Below are 24,496 nucleotides of genomic sequence, written 5' to 3' on the forward strand. Positions count from 1 at the left end.
CACTAATGCCAGCATTTTAACCAATTTGATTCAAAAGAATGAAATGCAAGAAATCAATTTCATAGCCAGCAGTTTGTTAATTCAATCTATCATCTTACTATATCTTAATAGTAAACTTCCCTCATGATGGAGAGGACAGTTGCTATGGCCTTCAAAAAATTTGGACATTCATTACAAAAGTATTGATCCTTTTTGAATTGCTTTGTAAAATCAATTGATGGTTAAACTAACTGTTGCATTGTATTTGTTTTATAAAATGTTTGTAATTTTAGGTGATGTACAACATTTCTTGAGCATATTAAATACATGGTCAATATCTTAAAGTAATCAGCTTAATGATTAATTCATTATTTAACTGTGTGATGGACAAGTTTTTCTCCAAGAATTTTGTTACATTATTTCTATGATAGTGATTAGAGCTAATTTGAAATGCATCAATTTGTAAACCCCAATATAGTGTTTATATATTTATATATGTAGCAGTCACTTTAAAATTAAATGTCAGTCTCTTGATAGTAACAGCTTTGTTATAAAAGGAAAATGGAGCCAAAAGAATTCCATGCTTATACTATAAATTTCTCCACAAATGAAATCCGTACATTGGATATCCAGCTGATTATGGCTGTTCTCTCTCATCTATAAACTGTGGAAATGGATTAGAACCTAAGTATATATGAGGTGTTTATTAAGAGAAACCCAAATGGCAGATACCGTTCTCTTAGAACTTCTTGCCAAATTTTCATGAGTTTAAATTGAACAAATATTCACCATTAGTGGAGAAAGTCCAATGATGGCAACAATTACTTTCAAAGCCATCATGCCACTTTCCTGTGAATGTTTTCCCTACTTGCAAGATATAGTATTGCAGGATGCTGTGATCCCAGTATGACCCCTCAGCTCACTAAAGCCAAGTGGCGTAAAACAAACCTCTCCCCCAGCCCCCGCATACCACACCTAGTAGTTACCTCATACAGCTTTTATTCAACTTCAGTCTGCTAGCCTTTTATAAAGCTTTGGTGGGGTAGATGATGGCCTAGTGGTATTATCGCTAGATGATTCATCCAGAGACCAAGGTAATGTTTTGGGGACCTGTATTTGGATCCCACCATGGCAGATGATTGAATTCAAATTCTATAATAATCTGGAAGTAAGGATCTAATGATGACCATGGAACCATTGCCGATTGTTAGGAAAAACCCATCTTGGTTTGCTAACGTCCTTTAGGGAAAGAAAATTGTCATCCTTACTTGGTCTGGCCAAGATGTAACTCAGGACAGACAGCAATATGGCTGATTCTTAACTGCTGGCTGGGCAATTTGGGATGGGTAGTAAATGCTGGCCGAGCCATTGGTGCCCACATCCCATGAATGATTTTTTAAAAAACACATTTATTTAAAATCTTTTTAATGTGTTAAGGCTATTTCCATTCATAGCCTTGTACTTTTAAAAATTAACTGCCATGGAGGCATTGGCATTGGTGCAGAGCTAAGTGAGTGCATCCTCTTGCCCTTGCCTCGTGAGTCAGAATTTTGTGGTACTTGAGGTTTACACTTCAGTGCAGTATTGAGAAAATACATTACCTAAAGTGTTGTCTTTTGACAAGACATTAAACAATTGAGATGCACATGGAAGAATCCAAAAATACGTTTAGAAAAGAGAGGAATCTCCTCCCAGTGCTGTGGGTAACACTTATCTTTCAATGTCACCCAAAAAAGATTAATTAATTAATTGATTAATTAGTTTGTTAGTTATCATGTTGCTGCCAAATGACAAAAAGTGCATTGCTGGAGGTAATCAAGATAAGTAAGTTTCTGCAGTTTATACTTTTTAATTAAACAACCTGTGGTATATTAGACAGATTTGCATTGTGATATTTCATTCATGAGATTTGCACTGTTTCCCCTTCTGTAGTGCTTCACATGAAGGGCAAAAATGAATTCCAGGGCCAAATAGAATGTAGGAGTACCTCTAAAATGTAAGAGATCATTTGCATCACAGTCAGTATGAGTGGCTGAGGCAGGTGCTGTTCTAGCAACTTTAATTAAATTGAATAATCTGATGAGGCTAAGAACTGCACACTAATCCTAATGCATTTATTAATCTCATGCCACTGTTCTTAAGATAACAGATCCTCCGAATGCTGAATAGAAGAGTTCTTAAAGCTATAGAAATCAGTCCGTATGCTCCATTCCTTGGTGCACTGAAGAATGTATGAGCGGTTTGTCTGAGAAATATTGATAAAAGTGGCACAGTAACCTTATTATGGGAAGATGGAAGTCAGTTAATATGTGGATGAGCTGCTTTTTGTATCCTCATTTTTTGATAGTCACTGGTGTTACTAAGGTTACTCTGTCAAAAATTCAGTTTGTCTACTTTGTGTAGGCTAAAACCAAGATGGACTAGTATTTTTTTTGGATGGGGGAAGAGAGAGTTGTCGTATAATGTTTTTACGTGCTTTAAGCAACTGCAAGAATAGTGCATGATTTCTTTCTAGGCTTCAATGCCTGTGCAAATGCCTTAGACTTGCCTAGAACAGGTTTATGGCTTCTGGCATGCACTTAATGTAGACAAGCATGCTATCCAAATTTAGTCCCATCTACCGAGAGTCTCTTTTCTCCTTCTCTTTGGCTAGTCCTCGCAATCTACAATATGAAGTTCTCTACCTTCGAAAGCAGCTAGAAAGTGAGCGCAAACAGTTGCACAAGCAGCTGAATGACCTTCTACATGAGAATCAGGTGTTGTCACAGGCAACAAAAGATCAACTTGATCAGTAAGTTTATACTCTACGTTAATGTGGGCAATGATATGCAATGATAGTAGTTCACTATTGGAGCAGTTCATTCAGACAAAAATATACTTGTTACAAAGTTACTGCTGTATGATCTGCTTGAAGGAACGTTCTGGAAATATAGATGTGGTAGTTTTTGAACTTTTAGTTAAACTCTGGTGTGTACACTGCCAATGTGTTCGTGCAGATTAAAGCCTTAGTTGTCTGTGTGGTTCAGCCACTTGCTAATTAACTATTAAGGAAATCCTGAGTTTTGCATTCCAAGCACAGAAGTAAGAGTTGTAATCCAAATTACAATTGTCATTTGAACTCCAGTGTCATTCATGCAAATTGACTTGAAATTGCATAGCTGAAACTGAGGATATAGTACAACAAGATTACACTTTGGCACTAAAAGCCTGGAGACAGATCAGTGTTGCAGGAGGCTGTTTCTGGGCTATGTCTGTTTTGTTTGGTTTACTGAAGAACGTGCTGTAGTGGAATTAGCGTAGAGCCTTCACTTTTTCTTATTTGTTAGAGGTGATTATGAGGGGGTTTCTGTTCCAAACTGATGACTCCCATGAGCTTAAGTTAATGCAAACCAGCTGTAGCTTGGAGGCATGTTCTTTGTGGTCTTAACACAACATAGGAATTCTGCTGTACAATTGCCTAAATTTTTTACATGGTTTTTTTAAAATGTAAATAAGATCCTGGCAATGTCTTGTGTAACATTTGGTAATGATCAGGAGGGTGTTTTGGAGGCTCATGTCAAGATAAAATTGAAGTGCTGCAGTCTTTTAATTTGTTGTTCACTGAACATATTTTCTTTGTTTGTTGAGCTCCGTGTATTGAAAGGAAATGTTTAAATCTAAGTTACAGAAAGGTTGATTTTATATGCAAAGCATTTAAGCTGATCCTTTTTTTTCTGTAGGCTGTCAAAAGAGGTGCAAGAAAAGAACAAAGTTATTTATTGCCTACAGCAACAGTTAAAACATCAATCATGTGTGCCATGCACCAGCCAAGTCTCTTCAGACTCTGAGATATCTGACAGAAATTCTGTTAGTTCACATGAAAGTCGATCAACCACATCTGAACCACCAATCCCTGCTGAAAATAAAAGAAAGTACCATAATGGTAGACAGCGAAGCTTTCAAAGGAGACTCTCATATAAGTCACCAGGTCAGTTGCATTCTTGCTGAGAAATGTGAGATTTTAAAGTTTGAGCAAAAAATTCATTAATGATTAACATTGCGTAGAAATCTTACAACATTTCTTGAAAGATTTTTTTTGCAAAATTTACTTTTGCAAAATTTACTTTTCTGCAGCACATTTCATGGCTTCCGTACATCCTGGAGTACTTCACAGCTATTCAAAGTAATTTTAAAGTTGGTCATTTAGCAAAAGTAGTTTTTGCTGGTTTGCATGTAGCAGCAATAAAAGTAATCACTTTGTCACTATAACAATAATTGACACCATCTGAAGACTACTTTTCCTCTTCTGATAATGAATTGGAATAGTCAATAGCTCTATTTTGTTTCTTTAAACCAACATTTTGCAACTATCCATCTCATCAGCTTGTTTGTAAATGAACCTTTTTGTTATTAAAGTAATAGCTGTTCCTTTACCTATCCTTTACTACCACTGCCAATGCTTCCAGGTTTCAAAATTTTCTACTTTCTGAAGTTCTGTTAATTTTGTATTGCACCCTTTATATGTTCTGATTGCCGTGTTACCCTTGAACTTTGTGTGTACAATTATTTGTGGGTTTTGTTTTGAGAATTTGAAGTAGACTGCTTGGCATTGTAGTTTGTGATTTCTTCAATGAACAACGGTATTGAGTGTAATTCAGTGTATGAAATTGGAAAATCAACCTGGCATCCTGTACCTGCACCCTTTTCTGTTTTATCTCTCGTGCTGTCGCTGCCTCTGTCGCTCTCGCTGTCTCTGTCTGTCTTTGTCTCTGTTGCTGTTTTGCTCGCGCTGTCTCTCTCGCTTGGGCTGTCTCTCTTGCTTGGGCTGCGTCTTCCCTTGCCATGGTTGCCTTGCATTTCCCTCATTGTGGGAATGTAAATTGAGTGCAGCCCATTGTTCTGTTAGAGTTTTGTCTATTTTTAAATTAGAATTAACTTTAGTTTTAATTCTGATTTTACCTGGGGTAGATCTGTGCTCTCTGTACTGAAATTGGCCCACCTGCCGTTATGTATTATACCTTGCCTGTTTCCATAGCTAACCGAAACTTCATGACACAATGATCACTGTTCCCAAGATATTCCCCTGTTGGCACTTCCCCTGCTTTCACAGAACCAGATCCAGCAATGCTTCCTTCCTTATGGCACTAGAGGGATGCTGATCAAAAGATTTTCTGAACACACTTCTGCAACTCTTTTTTTTCCTCTCTCTTTACTATTCCAGTCTATATTACGAGAATAAAAAATTCCCTCCATTACTGTCTTGTAAATACCCTATAGGTCTTACATCTATCTAATTTCCATGCAAGTTTGTTCCTCTATATCTTTCCTAATAGTCAAAGAGGTATTTTTTTAATAGAAAATACTGCTATCCTTTGACATTATTGAAGTAGCTATAATGCATTATTCTGAAAGCTTTCAGTAGACTTGCAAACAAGTGCTGAAAGTTCAGCGGGGGTTGTGTTACTCATCCAGGTTTAAAAAGCTACATAATTTATTGTCATTTAATCAGTGATGCTGTTCATGTGGAAATAAACGGCAGTATGATTGAAATTCTTTGATAATGACACACAAGCAAATTCAGAAGAACTCCAATATTTGTAGTTGCACTGTAGTTTACTGTAGTTTAAATATGCAAAGTCCCCTTAAATTAAAGCAACTTCCAAAATGCAAAGTCAGACACAGATATGTGTAATGTAATCATGGTCAGAAAATGAATTGTGAAGAGGTCAAACCAATTAGACTTGTGCATGGCAGTGTCATACGTGGGAAATGGAGGAAAATTGTTAAAACTGCTAAGCAGGAATGTAAAGGTACAGCAATTTGTACAAGTCAAAAAAGTGTTGCAGTCACTCTAAATTATGATTTTCAATTGGAAGTAGAGTTCAATGGTTCTGTAAATATTTTAACCTCAAATAAATTGGTGTTTTCGTATTAATTGCATGCATCCTCATTCAATGTGAAGCTTTGTATATCAGTTGTCATAGTTCTGTGATCCTAAGAGTTTTTAGGAACTTTGAAAACTGTAGTTTGTCCTAGTTATGTATCAAAAAAAAATTTCTTCACCATTTTTCAGAGATATTCCTTTTTCTTGTGATTTCACTGTGGTGTAATTGCTAATTCCACTGTAATCTTCTGGAGTAGATGGCAATTTGACCTTTATAAGTCCTGATAGTTGTTTCAAACTTTTTCTCAAACATAAATTTAATGTTTAATCCATCAACCTGTCCCGTGAGTGTTAGATTCAGAGTGCTGTACTGTGTGTTATTGTTCCCTGTTGCTGAAAGATAAAGCTAATATGCCGCTTTATTAGTATCAGCTAATGAAGTGTGTGGCTACAGTGTTAAACTGATGACTACTTTGCTTCTGCATTCTTTTGTTTTCATTCTGTAGACCCCATGAGCGTATTGTATATATAGATCTGTAATGTTTAAATGTAATCTAGAATATGTCAAGATTTTGTGGTAAAGTTTCTAATGTGGTACTCCACTAGATGTTCTCAATTGTCAATTTTTTTTGTCTCCTAGCAACAAATGCAAACACAAACATGCAAAGTGATCCACGGAATAAAGAAGTAAGACTGACATCTCCAGATGTTCGACCACAAATTCCAGGTTTGCATATATCTATGCTCACTCAGATGTTCACATTCTGGATACTTGGGTTTAATACTTTATATATCCCTTCTGGTCTTCCATTTCTCTCATTTCCGTCCATTAGGAAGGTTTCGTGAAGGTGATGAGACCGTTAAGTTACCATTCAAGTATTTGTTATTGGTCTGCTTTAAGTTGAATAAAGGCTTTATATTGACCTAGGGATTGGGTTACAACCTGATCCAGTCAATATATATGAAAATTATCTGCCAACTCATTCATTTTTGGTACACCTTGTATTTCCATAGTACGTGAGACTTGTTAGCAGAATCACCTATAATTGTCATTAGTTTAAATCCACATTTTAAGCCAGTGCAAATCTCTAAGGTTTTGGAGTAGATTTGTAGCTCGGATTGTGGGTGTTGAGGTTGGTTGGCTCGCCGAGCTGGTTTGTTGTTCCGCAGACGTTTCATTACCCTGCTGGGTAACGTCCTCAGTGCAGCCTCCGATGAAGCATCGGTGTGTTTTCCCGCCTGGTTTTTAAACTCTGGAGTCTGTTGAGCTGGATTGCCTCACTTCCAGTTTTTCTTCGTAGTGGAGTGTATATGGGGTCGAGTTCAATGTGTTTATTGATGGCTTTCTTCGTGGAGTACCAGGCTTCTAGGAATTCCCGTGCCTGTCTCTGCTTAGCTTGTCCCAGGATTTTGGTGTTGTCCCAGTCAAATTGGTGGTTCTCCTTATCCATATGGATTGTTAAGTGTAGAGTTGTGGCACATCGTCAAGGCAATCATTTTAACAACTCCTGACGTGAAACGTGCAATATCACACTGACTATATAATGCATGTTTTTTGATTGACTTACATGGAAACTTAAATTATGAAAGATGCACAATGATTGACCCTTCTGATATTGCCTACTTTATACTACTTCTAAATGGTAACATAACCTATCATGTGCAATACAGCTAGGTCAGTGCAAGGAACTGCAGATTAACATGCAGCGTTAGCTTGTAGATAAATTCTATAGGGGATAGATATACTTATTTACTATGTTAGAATTGAATGAGGATTGATAGAAGAGAGCTATGATACTATGAATGATTTGCCAGAATTCAATTGAAGAGCGTTTGCCAAAATAAATATCTGAACAATTCATTTATTTCACAATTATAAACTGTGTTGTTAGAGGTGGGAAAGATGGGAGAATTGAAAATGTTTATTTAAGATTTATATAAATTCTGGAACATTTGTATTAGTTCACACGGCACTCTTCTAGAAGAGCAAATTCCATTTTATTGTTGACCAATTGAAACAAACATACAGTACTTCAACATGAAGTCTCATTAGTAATAAAGAATATGGTATTTTGATATTTGCTGGTATAGAAATAAATGAATGTGTTAATTGGTCTGTTCACCATTCAGTTTTCCTATGCATGCTAGTTTAACAGCTCAAGGAAAATAAAAATCCGAATACTCCCTGTTCTGTATCCAGTAATTTTCAAACATTTATCATTTAGTAAAATGGTCAAGGAAATTCAGAATTTCAATGTTGGATGACTGTAGTAGTTGGAAACTTTCAGAGGACAGGTACAATAATGCAAGTGGTATTTTTCTGTTTTGTATATTTACATTATTCGATTATATTATTACATTTACATGACGTGATGCCACGACAAGTTGTTCAATCAGGAAACATGACATATTTCCAAACTGAAAATGTATCTTTACAATTAAGTTGGAAATGCTTCAGCAGTCTAAACTATTTCATTGAGATGGCTTTCACCAGTTAAAATAGATATTATTTTACCCATTATTTATGGATGTACATTTAGTTCTGTGTGAGTTTGTGGTGGAGGTGAGTTCATTTGAAACATTCAGGGGGAAATTGGACTATAATCTGGAAAGAATTTGCAGAGGTTTGGAGAGAAGATAGGAGGCTGGAACAAATGAATTACTCAGTCCGATTGCTAGTGTAGACCTGATGAACCAAATGGCCACCTTCTTCTGTGCACAGATTCAATGGTAGCTCTTGAAAAGGAGTTAAATTAACTCCCATTGGTGAAACCTCTGGCTTCATCTGCACGTTAATTCACCTCCGTTTCATTCATCAATTTGTTGATCATGTTTTTCTGTGTAAATTATCTTTTGAATAAATCCAATCCTAATTACATCAGAATTTTATACCTTTGAGAGTTCTTTTGAATTGTTTATTGTTCCCCACAGTGAGGTAATGAAATCAATCTCTTAACGCTGATTTTCAAATTAGTTATCAAGTAATTTTCAGTCTAATTCTCAATCCCTTCAATTGTTTTTCCACTAAAATTGAGTGATATTCTCTGTATTATAGAAAAACACAGAGAAGTAGAAGGATTCCCAGTTTCTGAAGAAGTGTTGCCTACTGGAGGCTGGCTAGTTGAGTATACCAGCACTGAAACATCCTTGCTTAATCAAAGATTGCTTGAGCTCCAGAAAGAGAACTCAGTCCTTCGTGAGCAGCTGGTGAACAAGGAAGATTTGAATGAGACACTACGGACAGAACTTAGCTTGCACCGTTCCATTTTAACAGACAATCAGAAAAATATTGATAAGCAAACTGCCCATTCACCTAAGCACAGTGATCGATCTTTAACAACAAATAAGCAAAGTGCAACTTCCCAAGAGTCGAAAGAAGATCCTTTCCTAAATGCTGCGGGTAATTTATTTTTATTCACAACTTAAAATTATTAATGACAAACATTTTAATTTATTATTTTAAAAATGACTGTTCAAATGGGCACACAGAATCCAATGACTGAGCCAGAAGTAAAGAGGCTAGGATATGTGTCTAAAAGCTAGGATGAACAGCTTGATCTTGAGAAGGTTCTTGAAGAAACTGAGAAGCAAATGTTTTAGGAAGAGAATTTAAAAAAAAAACGAACAAGGAGCTGACAGAATCAGATATGTGAATGTTCAGACCAATGATGAAGGACTGGAAACAGTTGCATAGGGTTTATCTAGGTCATGACATAATTCAAAGTTAATTTAGGGCCTTAAATTTAATCCACTGAGTTATGATGATCAAATATTGATCAGTGAAGGCTGTGATATTGGTACAGTTCAGGAATTGTGCATGGAAGTTCAAAACAAATTGGAATTGAAAGCCTAGGAACAAGGGTGCATTATTCAGCCCTTTGAACCTATTCTGCCATAGCTGATCTGCAGCCTGCAACATATAATCATATGTGCCTAGTCCTAATTTTGCTATGTGGAACCTGAAAGTTGGAGGACCATTAAAAAGCAAAGCAGTACCTCAAGCCAGGTCATCATAAACAACCTTGTGATGAAAGGGATCTGGAATCTCAACTCTTTTTCAAATCAAACAGGATAAAAAGATTGCAAGTGATCTTGTTTAGCCTGAGAGAGGGATCAAGGTGGGGCAGTGCAGGGGAAAGGGATGATGTCTCTACCAGTGGAGCATGGCTCGTGTTAAGGGCCAAATACACTAACACCAGCCAGTCTGCCAGCAGAGAGGCAAAGTACTGAAGCTGGAATTCTGAACAGAATGTATAAAAATCCTCACTTGGCCTGGCACTGCCTGTAACGAAGGATAATAAGGTTAAGGACACATGTACACACACACTCACACAGCCAGCGGTCCATCCGGACGTGTGACTGCAGCTACAACAGGCAAGGGCCCTGCAACGTACTTCACACAGACCGAGGAAGTATTTAAAAGCTTACATTTGTAATGATGCTCAGGAATGCAGAGATGGGGGAAATCCTCGTTCCAACACACCCAATCTTTAAAACGGTTGCCTGTACCAGCCTTTGTTGGTCCAGCTTGGCAAGGTAGTTTGGGACGTAAACCGGGTGACACAGAAAGACCAGAGGCGGCTACTGGTTCCTGAGGCAGGATGGGTGGAAAGCTTACTCTCCATACTCCATCTGAGCCAACTTATCTCCTTCTGTCCACCCCTAATAGTTGCCCTATGACCATCTTCCAAGGACATTTTATAGCCCCTATGCCAAATCAGTGTTTAATCAGTCCACCCATACACTTTGCCCTTCTTTCTGTGCCAACTCATCTATTATCCAGTGTGGGCATAACTTTATTTTCTGTCAGTGTGCCTCCTGAATTATCAGTTTATTAAAATATCATTATTTGGGTAAGAAAACACTCCTTGATACTAAAAAATTCCGATACATCAAAGTAGCTTTAACTAATCCCTCATGAAAATAAATATTTCACTTATGGCAGCAAACACTTCCATTCAGTAAGGAGTTTGAGTTGTCCATCAGTAGGCACGCAGTTGTGAAAGTGAGAGTTTAGGAAATCAACTATGCAGTACAAATCCTATAATTGTTTCACAAGAACAGGCATTCTGAAAACCAGCCTTTTTTTTACCACACAATATTGTTTTGGTCAGCTCCCTCTCACTTTTGGCAGTCCTAATGAGTTTATCACTTTTTTACACAAAGGCATACAATTTCAATGGGTGCTCACTTCTACCAAAAACATCCAGGGACCATATCCAAAGGAGTATCGTAACCCTCTGAAAGGAGAAGAAACTGCTCAACCCTACAAACTCCCCTGCTTTCTAATGTTCTTCACCCTTTTCCCATTGCCCCTCATACCAACTTATTGCCTATTTTTATCACACATTTTCCCTCTTCACCTACCAGGCCGATTCATTATCTACAAGTACCCTTGTACATTGGAGAAGTATATAGTTCTATTATTTAATGTTCCATATTGCAGACGACAATCTGTTGAGAAAAGTCCTCTTGTTCTTATAAACACTTCTTGACACTTCTTAACAGGTTGACACAGTTTCACAGACTTGACAATTTGGATAGTTCCAAGGGGTTTATGCACCTTTTATATGCAATTTTATCCAGTTAACGGTCTGAAAGGATATTTGACAGCACCCCACCAAAGAATTTCTTACCCTCGCCCCTTCACTGTCCTTCGACTATAACATCAAGCAAATCACAACTCTCCAAAATGTGGTTTCTTTCATCTATTAATTTAAATAATCAGCTGCCTCTGGGGACTGCACATGTGCAAGCTATGGACCACTCCATCCAACCTCCAGAAGAAAGTGAAATGCCAAATTCAGGGCTGGGATTTGACATTCACAACAACTTCTAGCATTTTTGCAACACTGGAGTTGCTAAAACCAGGGTCTAACTGTTTCCAATCGTGAAGAGTCAGTAACTAGAGAGTATGGATATCAGATGATTATCAAAAGAAGCAGATATGTTTAAAAAAATGTTTTTCATTCAAGCGGCTAGGATTTGAGCTGCACTGCTTAATAATGTTATGCACAGAATCAATGGTAGTGCTTGAAAGGAAATTAGATGAATATTTGAAGGATGAAAAATATTGCAGAGATGGGGGCAAAGAGTGGACGCATGGAACTAACTGGATTGTTGTGCAAAAGTGTAAATGCAGACATGTTGGGCCAAAAGGCTTCGTTATATTCTGTGCTACTGTTTGAATATTACAACAACCAAGTTGTATCTGCAAATGGATGCCCGAGTTGTGTAAACATGCTATAGATTTGGTTTGTTCATTTATTTGATCAAATTATCTATTTATCACACTTCACTATTGAGAATAACTGACACAGATGTTAAAAGGTATCTACGTTCTCATCTCAATTCCCCAAAAATTAACATTAGTAACTAACATCAAAAAGCACTTGCCTACTACATTTTTCTTGCTAAAAATTAAAATGAAGAGTAAGCTATTAAGAATGTTCTTTGATTTTCTGTTTACTCAAGCAAAATGCAGTTATTTCTCAAAACTGCAGAATGTGCTTGCAGAAATGAAGTAGTGATAGAAAAACTGTGACACCTGACTGGTGTTGTTGGATACCAGTTGTTGTTCTAGTAATATAATTGTCTTATACAACATTATTTTAAAAAGCTTAAACTAATACAGTATTTTAATGTGTGTCTTTGCTCAATACATCCCCTGCTATGCAAGTATTAGAGTATCATTTTTCACATGTTTTCGCAAATGACTAGAATGATGAAATGGCCTGAAATTAATTGTTTGATGTACTGAGGTTACTTAGTTTGCATGTTATGAAATGAGTATGGTTGAGGGACTCGCCTCTCCAGATGCCATCTAGTGTTTGCAGATAGTGAATGCCGTACAAAATTTTGTGTAGGAATGACAGTATTATAAAAGTAAACTTGCATGTATGGAGGTGATAACATAAGGGAATACCTTGGTACTTCGATGAATTGTCATCCTTTCATTTGTGGTTCCCCATTTATTTCAGTGGGAGTGATGTGAGAATAGTTAGTAATAATTCCCATTATTTTTGTGCTTAGACACATTAGCAGAACACCTTCATGAAATACGAAGTTTAAGGCAGCGCTTGGATGAATCTATTAAAAATAATGACAGATTAAGACAACAACTTGAACGTCGACTTGCTGAGGCTGAACATGATCCAGGTGAGCAGTGACACTTCCATTAATCTGAGATTAATAGCTTTAGTCTGCATTTGATTAATGTTGATAGCAGCTAAAAGAAAACCAATTCTAAATATGGTAGCAGGCCAAAAAACATCTTCTAAAATTTAGTGTAGTATGGAGGTCAATCTTTCCATCTCTAGCTGATTGCAGTGGTCCACTATGAAATAGGCATGCATCATTTAGGATTTATTTTGTAGTTGATGTGGCACTTCATCAGAGAACTCCCTGCAATTTGGTATATGTTCATATCAAAATAACAACCTGAAAGTGTTTAGACATGCGAATTTGAAAAATATGTTTGATAGTAATTGTAGTTTATTTTTTGACAGTTTATCCCTATTATGGAGAAATACTGTATTTTTAAATTGAGATTTTAAAAATAAATGCCTGTCAATTAATGAAGAAAAGATCTAATATCTATTTGCACGTGTGCTATTTGTATTACATAAAAAGTCATTAATACTTATAAAACTGTGCTTACATCTTAAGCTTCCACAAATATCTTCATCCACGGGGCAGAGGAACACAGTCACCTGACTGATCAGATTCATTACCTGAAGGAACAAAACAGATCCTTAAAAGAGCAGCTGACAAGAAGCACTAGAGGTGAGTGTTGCTGTCAATGTTAACATTGTAAGAGAAAAGAATAGGAATGGGCCATTCAACTCCTCAACATTCACCAATATCATGTCTCCTTTGACTGTAGCCTTAAATCCACTTTCGTGTTTGTCCCCTTCCAAACTCCTTCATTCCTTTGTTGCTCAAAAAATGATCTATAATTCGTGATTGAATATATTCAATAACCCAGCCTTCACTGCCATGTGTACAAGACAATTCTAAAGCCTCTCAAACATCTGAGAGAAAACATTCCTCCTCATCCCCCTCTTAAATGGGAGATCCTTTATTTTTAGATGCTTCCTCCCAGTTCTGGATTCTCCCATAAGGAGAAGCATCTTTCAAATCCTCTCAGAATTTTGCATGCATCAATAAGATTGCCTGTTAATCTTCTAAACTACAATAAACATAGTTCAGTACTACCACAGAATTGTAGAATTGTTATGGTGCAGGAGGAAGCCATTTGGCTCATCATGCCTGCACCGACTTTTCAAACAAGCATCATTATGTAGTACCAATGTTCTTTCTCCCCTACAACCTTGCCCACTATTTCTATCCAGATAATCATCCAATGTCCTCTTGAATGCCTCAATTGAACCTTGTTCCTTCACATCTTCAAGCAATGCATTCCATACCGTATTTAGCTAGCCGCTATGTGAATTTTTTTTAACATTATCCTTGCTTCTTTTACATGTCCCCTTAATTCTATGACCTCTTGTTCTTGTTACATTTATGAGCGGGACCAGCTTCTCCCTATCTACTCTATACAGCTCACTCATGATTCTGAGAAACCTTTATCAAATCTTGTCTCAGCCTCCTTCTCTGCAAGGAAAAGAGTGCCAAGTTTTTAAATCGATCCTCATAACTGAAATTTCTCATTCCTGGAACCAAATCGTTTCTACACTCTTTCCGCTACATTTACATTTTTCCCATAATGTGGTGCCCACAATTGTACACAGTCCTCCAGCTGAAGTCTATCAAGTGTCTTCTACAAGTTCAACATCACTTCCTTGCTCTTATACTCTGTGTCGCTATTAATAAAGCCAAGGACACTGTATATGTTATTAGCTGCTCTCTCCACCTATTCTGCAAACTTCAATAATCTGTTCATATTCATACCACATCCCTCCGCTCTTGCACCTCTTTAGAATTCTACCCCTTATTTTGTGTTGAATTTTCGTGTTCCTCCTATTAAAGTGCATCACTTCACACCACTCTGCATTGAACCTCATCTGTCACCTATCTGTCCTCTCCACTAACTTTTTCAGTGACATTTTGGAGTTCCACATCCTCCTCCTCACAGTTTATAATTCTTCCAAGTTTTGTGTCTTCTGAAAACTTTGAAATTGTCCCCGGCACACACTGATCCCCAGATCGTTAATATATATCAGGAAAAACAAGAGTTCTAACACTGACCCCTGGGGATCTCTGCTATAAACCTTCTTCCAACCCGAAAAATATCCATTCACCATTATTCTTTGTTTCCTATCATTCAACCAATTTTGAACCCACATTGCTACTGTCCCTTTTGTACCATGATCTATAACTTTCCTCACAAATCTGTTGTGTGGCACTGTACCAGACCTTCTGTATGTATAGGCATACCACATCAACAGCATTGTCCTTATTGAGCCTTTCTGTTACCTCGTCAGAAATGTGTTCACGATGTTCAACCTTTCCTCATAGACAACACCTTCATCCCAGTAATTGCCTTGGCAAAATTTCTCTCAACTGCTTCTGATGCAAGTTATCTTCCTTTATAGGAAGACCAAAACAGTACACAATGCTGCAGATATGATTTTATTTCTCTACATTTATACTCCAAGCCCATTATAACGAAAGTCAACATACCATTTGCATTCAAAATGACATGCTACACTTGTGATTTATTTAAATGACTCCATCCAGAAATGGTTTTTAAAAAAAAGTTTTCAAATCATAGGTCTAGACATTACTTTCATAAAATACTATTCCCAGCATATCTGTCAGAACTTTAGTATTTGAACAATTGCTGTATTAGTTTGAAATTCAATGGAAACTGCCAGTTTTGGGTATATAAGAAGACATTCGACAATAAATGTTAGAATTTCTAACAAAAATGGCTGAAAATTTCCATAACTTGTCGATGTTCCTATGTTTGTTGACCAAACCACTATGACACAAAACCAGACTAATCAATAGGAGCAACAATATGTATGACCAATCAACAAAGTAATATGTTTCTCTCATTCAACATGTACATATAAATAAAAATCAACCATATGCAGGAAATTACTGTACACTACCAGTTTAAGTACTTCACAATTCAGAAGTCACATATGGCACATACCCCTGCCACATTGTATTGAATATCATATTCAGGTTTTGTGTCCGATTTTCTTCTTTTCTCCATCAACAATGGCTCTGGTAAAGTAGAAAAAAATTGATGTTGACTTTTGCTGCTTAAAGACCACGTCATAAATTAATCAAATGAAAGTTTGCAGCTCTCCTAAGTATTGTTTTACCAATTGGGCTATTTGTTCAATCAGCTGTAAGTAATAAAATAATTGAATAGAATCTTTAGATTCATTTAAATTTCTCCACTGTGCAAATGTTGGGTTTTTGAAAGATCTGCCCATTCACCTCCATCGTTCTCCCATTTTGTCAGACTCTGAAATGTTTACACTATCTTTTTAAGAGCTCCTTCACTGCTCTAGTATTCCATGTTGTTACAAACTTTGACTTTTTTATCCCAATTTCTCCCTCTGTCTTTTTTCTGATTATTTTCAAGTTAGTTGATAACTAGAGGATAAACACGAGTGTGGAAATAGTTTTTCCTAATTATCCATGACAAATTTCTGTAGCATTTTGAACAGTTCTACCAGAATTTCTGTCAAACCTCAACAGAAACAAAATGTTGCAGATGTTAGGAATCTGAGCGAAACTCACAAATTGCCAGAAATGTTCAGTGTCTGTAAAGAGAAATAGAGTTAACCTTTCAGACCATTGATGATCCTCTAGTAGCAAAAATTTGCTTCTGACTCTCTGTTCCTGGTTATTGCTATTATTGACTCATTGTTATGCATTTTCATTGAATCACTTCGTATGTGTGGAAGGTTTTTGTTAAAGAAAAACAAAGAATGCTGAATTTATAATCGTAGTTGTCTTCAACATTTCCATTATTTTCCTCAATATTTCTTTAGGACCTACTCATATTCCTGATAACAACTTATTCTCATCTGCTCCATTTTAAAGAATTAATGTAGAAGATTAGAATGAAGCATTTTGAACATTATGGACTGTGGACGATGAAATGAATCATGTAATTGTAATTATAACAGAAAGAGACTTCAGTTTTAAAGAGATGTTGTGCTTTGAATTTCTCTTTCTTCATCTCCTTTGTGTAATAGCCACTAACTTTTCCATGTGGAGGTTGACATATCTGAATGAATAGAGATGACTCATAATTCTAGATTTTCTCTCTTTGTCAGCATCATGTCAATATAGTGGTAACAAGATACAAGTGTACTGTCTTTTCTGTGAGAGGTGGAGAGGTTTTAGGAAGAGAGCATGGACAAAAATGTATGTTTTTCATTTCCCAGCAGAAAAGATAGATGACTATTTGCAAGTTTCTTCTAGTGCTGCAGTTGAATTCTCAGAGAGACAAAGGTGATTCCTTCTCCAAATTTCCTCCTTTTCAGGAGGTCAGTGATCCCTACTTGCCCTATAGCAAGCCAAAATTAGCAAGTCACTGGAATTAGTTAGAGAATTGTGGGAACAAATGTGTGTTGCATCACTCCATTGCACGGCCCTTTAGCCATGCTAAGCCATTGGGTCACAGTGGGCTTTTTTACAACTCGCTACAGGCCAGATAGGAAGAAAAATGCCAACTGTTCCACCTTGAAATAATTGAATTAAAGATTCAATATTTGCCTTTCATAGAATTTTTTTAAAAACCCTCCCATACTGCAGCAAACTAATTTTTTTTTGCAAATTGATTTGCAGACAAACAGAGAGAAAATGAGAAGCTAAAGGAATCTCTTTCAAAGAAGACTGCCACTAATGAGCACCTGCGTAGTGAATGTGAACGTGCAAAGAGGGAGAGTAGTCGGCTGCAAACTAAAGTTGCTAATGCTCATGAAGAAAGCAGAAAGTTGAAAGATGAACTGCAATGCAGTCATGATGAAATCAACAGGTAATTGTTATACTCTACGGTGGAGTCAGGTGACCAAGAACGGTTGCTTGAGTTGAGTGATTTCCCAACTTGCCAGACCTATCTTGATAAACTGTACCCTGAATCACTGAAATATTTTTGCTTCGGGAATGGGGAGCAGCACTGCAGAATGGAATTGGGCCCATTGACACTGGAAGCAGAGCTGGAGTGGGTGAGTGAGTGTCGAGAAGGCCTAGTGAGCCTGATTCTCTGGAAATCCAATTAATGTGTTTTGGAACATTTCTGGCCACCAGCACACATCATACCTTCCATGCCAACTCCATAGCCACTCACTCAGTATACATTCTAGGCTGACCTCAAAATCCATTAGGGACAAGTATACCCCTTTAGGAAATGTCAACAAAGAACTCAGTTGAAAGTGCTCAAATAACTTCTACACCAGCTGCAGCCAGTTTTCTCTACAGTTTAAACAGGGGGTAATTTTTGAAAAAGTCTCATGCATGTTTAACAAAACTGATTCACTGTTCAAGAGTGTTTACATCCACTTCATAAATTTGTGACCCTCACAATGCAGTTTAAGGCCTTTGCAACAGCTAAATTGTGTTCTGTTTGAACTCAGCGGTGCCATTTAAAATTAACACTGAGCTCAGGTTTCACTCCTGTATGACATTACCCCCACTCATTCTTCCAACCCAGCAAAAACTGGATTTGTCAGAAATGGGGGCAGGACTTCTGTATCCTAGTCTCTCCCACCATTTTAAAGATCCTTGTAATCTTCCTGACCATTGATGAGGATGATCTCTTAAGGGAAAGCAGCAACAGCAGCCAGATCAGTGGTGCCATGATTGGCCCTGTTGTACAGCAGGACGGTCAAAGTGTAGAAGAGCAGTAGTGATTAAGGTACTGTATAGTCAGGGGCCCAGGCATTTCTGTGGCCCTGAGTGAGACTCCAGAATGGTATGTAGCCTATCCGATGCAAGGATCAAGGATGTTTTTGGGTGAGCACAGGACATACTGAAAGGGAAGGGTTAACAACCAGATTTCATGGTCCAAATTGGTACTAATGATATAGGCAGAAAGAGAGATGAGGCCCTGAAAAGGGAATTTAGACAGTTAGGTGGGAAGTTGAAAAGCAGGACCTCTGAAGTTGTAATCTTGGGATTACACACTCCCTGTGCCGTGTGCTGGTTAGGCCAGAAATAGAAAGGTAATACAATTATATGCGTGGTCAAAGAGCTGGTGTAGGAGGGAGGGCTCCAGATATTTGGATCATTGGGATCTCTTCCTAGGCAGTGGAGACTTGTACAAGAAGGATGGGTACCAATATCCTTGCAGGGAGGTTTGCTAGTGCCACTCGGGAGTTTAAACTAGTGTGGCAGGGAGGTGGAAACCAGAGCAGTAGGCCAGCAAGTGAAATGATTGAGGAGAAGGTCGATATTAAGTCAAGTAAGTCTAATAGGAAGAACAGCTAGAGCCAGGTTACTGAACATGACGGGACTGGCAGTCTGAAGTGTATTTATATTATTGCAGGGAATTGAGGAAGTAAGGCAAATGAGCTTAGAGTGTGGATTTGTGCATGAGACTACAATGTTGTAAACATTACAGAAACTTGGTTGACAGGTACTGGTAGCTCAATATTCCAGGGTTTAGACGTTTAAGGTGAGAGAGAGAGGGGGGTGGATACAAAAGGGTGGGAGAGTTGCATTACTGATTAAGGAAATTGTCACAGCCGTGGTAAGAGAGGATGTCTTGGAAGGCTCATCCAACAAGGCCATATAGGTAAAAAGTAGGAATAAGAAAGGTGCAATCACTATGATGGGGTTATGCTGTTGGACTCCCAATAGCCAGCAGAAGATAGAGGAACAGATATATAAGCAGATCGTGGAAAGATGTAACACAAGAAGGTTGTTGTAGTGAGTCATTTTAAAACGTCCCCACTATTAACTGGAAGACTTGACCAAAATTGGTGGAATTGTGGATAGTGAGGAAGCTTATCAAAGAATACAGCAGGATATAGACTAGTTGGGCGGAGAAATGGCAGATGGAGTTCAATCTGAGCAAGCGTGAGGTGGTGCATTTTGAGAGCTCAAATACAAGAGGAACATATACAGTAAGTGGCAGGACCCTTCCATAGCTTCCTGAAAGTGGCAACACCAGTGGATAAGGTGCGAAAGAAGGCATATGGCATGCTTGCCTTTTTGTAATTTGGGACACTGAGTATAAGAGTTGGGAAGTCATCACAGCTGTCTAAGACTTTAGTTAGACCACATTTGAAGTATTGTATGAAGTTCTGCTCGCCACATTATAGGAAGGATCTTGAGGCTTTGGAGAGGATGCAAAAGAGGTTTACCAGGATGTTATGAACAAAAACCGAAGTTACTGGAAAAGCTGAGCAGGTCTGGCAGCATCTGTGAAGAAAACATCAGAGTTAACATTAACTCTGATTTTTTTCTACACAGATATTGCCAGCTTTTCCAGCAACTTCTGTTTTTGTTCCTGATTTACAGCATCCGCAGTTCTTTCGCTTTTTATTTACCAGGATGTTGCCTGATTGGAGTCTACTAGCTATAAGGAGAGATTGCAAAAATTTCGCTAGAGTGTCAGAGGCTGAGGGGCAACTTGATAGGATGAATGGCTGGAGTCTTTTTCCCAAGGTGGAAATGACACATACCAGGGGGCATAGGTTTAAGGTGAGAGAGGGAAAGTTTAAAGGAGATGTGTGAGGCAAGTTTTTATACAGAGGGCGGTAGTTGCCTGGAATGTGCAGCCAGAGGAGGTGTTGGAAGCTGATGTTTAGGAGGTACTTAGACAGGCATATGAATGTGCAGGGAATACAGGGATGCAGACAATGTGCAGGTAGATGGGACTAGTTTAGAATGACATCTTGGTCAGCGTAGACATGGTGGGCTGAAGGGCCTGCTCCTGGCTGGACTGTTCTGTGTTCTCTCTGAAATTCCAGCCCTCTGTATTAAAATGTGTACATTTCGAAAGAAACATTTCAAACTTTATAGAAGTGGAGAACTCAAAGCAATGCTGTAAATCCTATATGTTAGACCTCATTAGATGTTGAGAAACAAAATGATGGATGAATTGTGTATGGAATGAACTGCCAGAAAAAAATGGTGGATGCAGGTACAGTTACAGTGTTTAAAAAACATTTGGATAAGGTCATGAATAGGAAAGGTTTGGAGGGATGTGGGCCAATTGCAGGCAGGTGGGACTAGTTTAGTTTGGGAACATGGTTGGTATGCACTGGTTAGACCAAAGGGTCTGTTTCCATGCTTTATGATTCTGACTTGGAATCACAATTGGGTTATTTCAAGGTTACTCTGTCAACTCTTTTGATGAGTATTTTGAGATGTTAAAAATTAAGTGATGTGAAGGAAGATGAGGTGTGAGAATTTTAATATTTTTGACTTAAACCAACTTCTTTTTTGTAGGCTGCACAGAGAACTTAACTTACAGCATCAGCTCTTCACAGAAAACCAGCAGGTACTGCAGTCATTAAGAATGGAGCTTCGAGTGTATGAGCAGCTTGAGGACGGAAAAACAGGTATTTTTGCAAATAAAGTAATCTTAAAATTTTCTTGTCTTATTTCCTCCTCAAGCCCCTGGCCAGCCACCCAATTCATTTTTCACTTCTAGAAAGGAATTGTAAAGCACCTGGCTAATGGTGAAAACAACTAACACTACATAAGAGTATAAGCAATTAGAGCAGCAGTGGACCATCCTGCCCTGCTCTGCCACCTCAGTACAATTATTGCTGATCTAACATTTAAATTGCACTTTCCTGTCTACTCCCCTTAATCCCTTTTTTGCTCAAGATATACAGCTCCATCTGGGAGTTTTAAATAAAAACTGAGATTTCCTTGTGCTTATAAAATTGTACATAATTTACATAGGCCTGAAACATGATCATCAGAAATGTTGCGCACAATGCTGCTGCTGCTTAAGAAGCTTATCCCGACCCAGTGCTACTACCCACTTTTTCTGGGAACTACTTATCCTGGCTGAAGGATAATGCATCGTTTTCCTGGGGAGCCCAGTAAATTGCAGTAGAATCCAGTAAGAAAGCATGCGTCCCCCTTTTTTTTTAAAGCACTGTCTGCCAGATTCTGTGAAGTATTTACAGGTTCAGTCTTTTAATGAATGAGTTTGGGTTATTGTTTAAGCGAGTGGGTAGTGTCTAGAGTTATTCAGGCAGTTGGTGAAGTAGTCAGCTGGCTGGGGTTTCCGGGGTGATGATTCTGGAGGTTGGATATCGAGTCACTCACTTGTCAGACCAGGTTTTAAACTGTCTAACATTTCCTCGGTAATTGTGAAGGTAAATTGAACAGATCTATCCCAAGTCACTGACTCTAGTTCAAAGTTGGAAACATTGACCCAGGGTTCTGGGCAGAAGGGACTTGCCCATCTGGCATTTGAACTTCCCGGGCAATTCCCATATATGCTGCCTGTACATCAGGATTTCCACAAGAACATGACGCGTATCTTCAATGGTATATCTGTTCTCTGACATTCCAGAGAATGGAAGATGTGGGCCATTGTTTCCTTGCACTCTGGAAGGATCTAATCATTGTTGTATATGTTTTAAGTAGGATCAAAGTTTCAGACCTGCATAATTCTATGTAATGTAATTTCTATGTTTTTTATCCCTAAGAATAGATCTAAAGACATACTCTAGAATTAGGACATTTTGTGCTAATGACTATGTAAGGCTGTATGGAAAATACTCTCCATTAAATTTCTACTTCATATTCACTTGGCTTATATCTTCCATGATGACCACAAGCCCTTTTAAACAATTTGCAGATTGGCTAAAGCCTCTGTGTGCAGCTGCCCACCAACAGTGTGATTGCCAAGACCATTCAGGCTGTGGTGCAGTCCAAACAGTGACTCACATTGTCAATGAGTGTCCACTGATTAAACTTGGAAGCAACTTAAAGTCCTCCATTTAGCCACTGACATGACTATTCCTTGGCTCTTTGACCATACACCTCCTAACTAAACAGTACATTAAAAAGGGATTGTGGGTAGAATCTTGTAGAGGTGTTGAGTGTTTTGGCTGCCAGTTGTAGAGCTGGCATTGCTCCATTTAGGGAATATTTACTGCATGTTGTTCTACTCGGACACTTGACAGACCAGCATCAAAAGCCTCTGTAGGATCAAGGATGCTGGGTATGGAAGTTCTACCCACTAAGAACTTCTGACCAATCAGAGGCTGCCTGCTGTATTGAATGGCAGTGCCACTGAGGAGGCAACCATTGATGCCATTATGACACCCATGATCATTGCTTGATCCCAGCCCAGAAGGACCTGTGGGAAAGAGACTGAGCCTGCTCTGCACCCCCACTCCCCCCTGACAAAACCACTTGTAATGCTGGGACAAATACAGAGTTGCTGCAAAAGCTCAGCAGGTCTGGCAGCAGCTGTGAAGAGAAATCAGAGTTAATGTTTCGGATCCAGTGACCCTTCTTCAGAACTGATGCTGGGACCTTTAATTAGGCATTCATTACCTTTTGAACAGCAACCACCCCCATGCCCAGAATTCCACAAGGATCAATGCCTCCACATGGCAAGCCCCAAAGCCACTGCAGGGTTAGCACTGACCTTGCCAGGATCAAGCTGTCCACTTGCCTTTCTACCAAGGACTTAAATGGGTTTCAAGGGGACACTCCCAAATGCTTCCCCCATCATCAAACTTGCCATGGGGAAAGCAGAAGAGTCTGCCAGATTTTTAGACTATTTGTTACCTTCCTATTGTACATTTGCTGGTGCTTTAGTTAGGACTACTTCACCTTTTTCAAAGACAGAAAGTTTTGATTTTGGAAAGTAATGTTCTGCATGTAGGGTGGTAGGTGGCTGGAACATGCTGCCAGGGGAGATGGTAGATGCACGTGTAATAGCAACGTTTTAAGACGCATTTAGACACATGAACAGGCAGAGACTAGAGGGATGCACACCATGTTCAAGCAGATGGAATTAATTTAGAATGGCATCGTGGTTGGCACAGACATGGTGGCCTGAAGAGTTTGTTCCTGTGTTGTATGTTCGTTGTTCTATGCACTGAGCAGAGACCTAGCACCAACCCTTTGTGTTTTGAAACTTACCCTTTGTAAATGGCACTAAAATTGTACCACCTTGAACTATGGGTCAACCACTCATAAGACTTGAAAAAAAAAGAATTTTAGAGAGTCTCAATTTAATTCAAAATTCAGTAGTAGCTTAAGCTAAAATATTAACATTTCTATCCGGTTCATTTTGTTTCCTATTTTCCGGGTTGTTTGGCTTAATGCCTACTAATTATCTTCCAGCATATTTGATTTGGTGAAGTTGGAACTACAAAAGGAAATCATTTTGACCCTTTTTATTTCTTTAACTGCAAAAATGTCAGAGCTGTTGAAGTGTTAGTCTCTGATCAAGAAGTTTCTGAATATGATATTTGTTTGTATGTTAGTATCATTTTAGCCTTCTTTCTGTGTTTAATATTACTCTTTACCAGAGACTGGATTGTGTAGGTTTTTGTTTCTGTCTGGGACTGGAATGTTTAATTGAAGTGTCAGATTGTAAGTTCCCTCTTGTGTATAATTAGACTGGAAGTGATGCTGAATGTAATTTATTCCATAAACCAGAACCTGTGACAATCTCTTCGTGCAGTAAAGTTGGCATTTATTTACTGATCTTGTCCACTCTTACTACTAAATCTT

At 38.2% G+C, this 24,496-nt stretch overlaps 1 protein-coding gene across 15 annotated transcripts in view; it reads left to right on the top strand.

Annotated features, from left to right (window-relative positions):
• Positions 1 to 24,496, top strand: part of LOC109918587 (myomegalin-like) — an 84,367-nt gene that overhangs the window by 45,509 nt on the left and 14,362 nt on the right. For 11 of the 15 annotated variants that reach the window (XM_048613588.1, XM_048613590.1, XM_020518514.2 and 8 more), the window contains 8 exons: positions 2,633 to 2,770; positions 3,699 to 3,946; positions 6,483 to 6,569; positions 8,898 to 9,242; positions 12,875 to 13,000; positions 13,511 to 13,627; positions 17,621 to 17,810; positions 21,230 to 21,342. In XM_048613588.1, coding sequence (XP_048469545.1) covers positions 2,633 to 2,770; positions 3,699 to 3,946; positions 6,483 to 6,569; positions 8,898 to 9,242; positions 12,875 to 13,000; positions 13,511 to 13,627; positions 17,621 to 17,810; positions 21,230 to 21,342 — 1,364 coding nt within the window. The remainder of the gene's footprint in view (positions 1 to 2,632; positions 2,771 to 3,698; positions 3,947 to 6,482; positions 6,570 to 8,897; positions 9,243 to 12,874; positions 13,001 to 13,510; positions 13,628 to 17,620; positions 17,811 to 21,229; positions 21,343 to 24,496) is intronic. The other 4 variants (XM_048613596.1, XM_048613599.1, XM_048613600.1 and 1 more) reach the window with 3 other exon arrangements.

The sequence above is a fragment of the Rhincodon typus genome, chromosome 28 (assembly GCF_021869965.1).
Source record: "Rhincodon typus isolate 14 chromosome 28, sRhiTyp1.1, whole genome shotgun sequence".
Lineage (NCBI taxonomy): Eukaryota > Metazoa > Chordata > Chondrichthyes > Orectolobiformes > Rhincodontidae > Rhincodon > Rhincodon typus.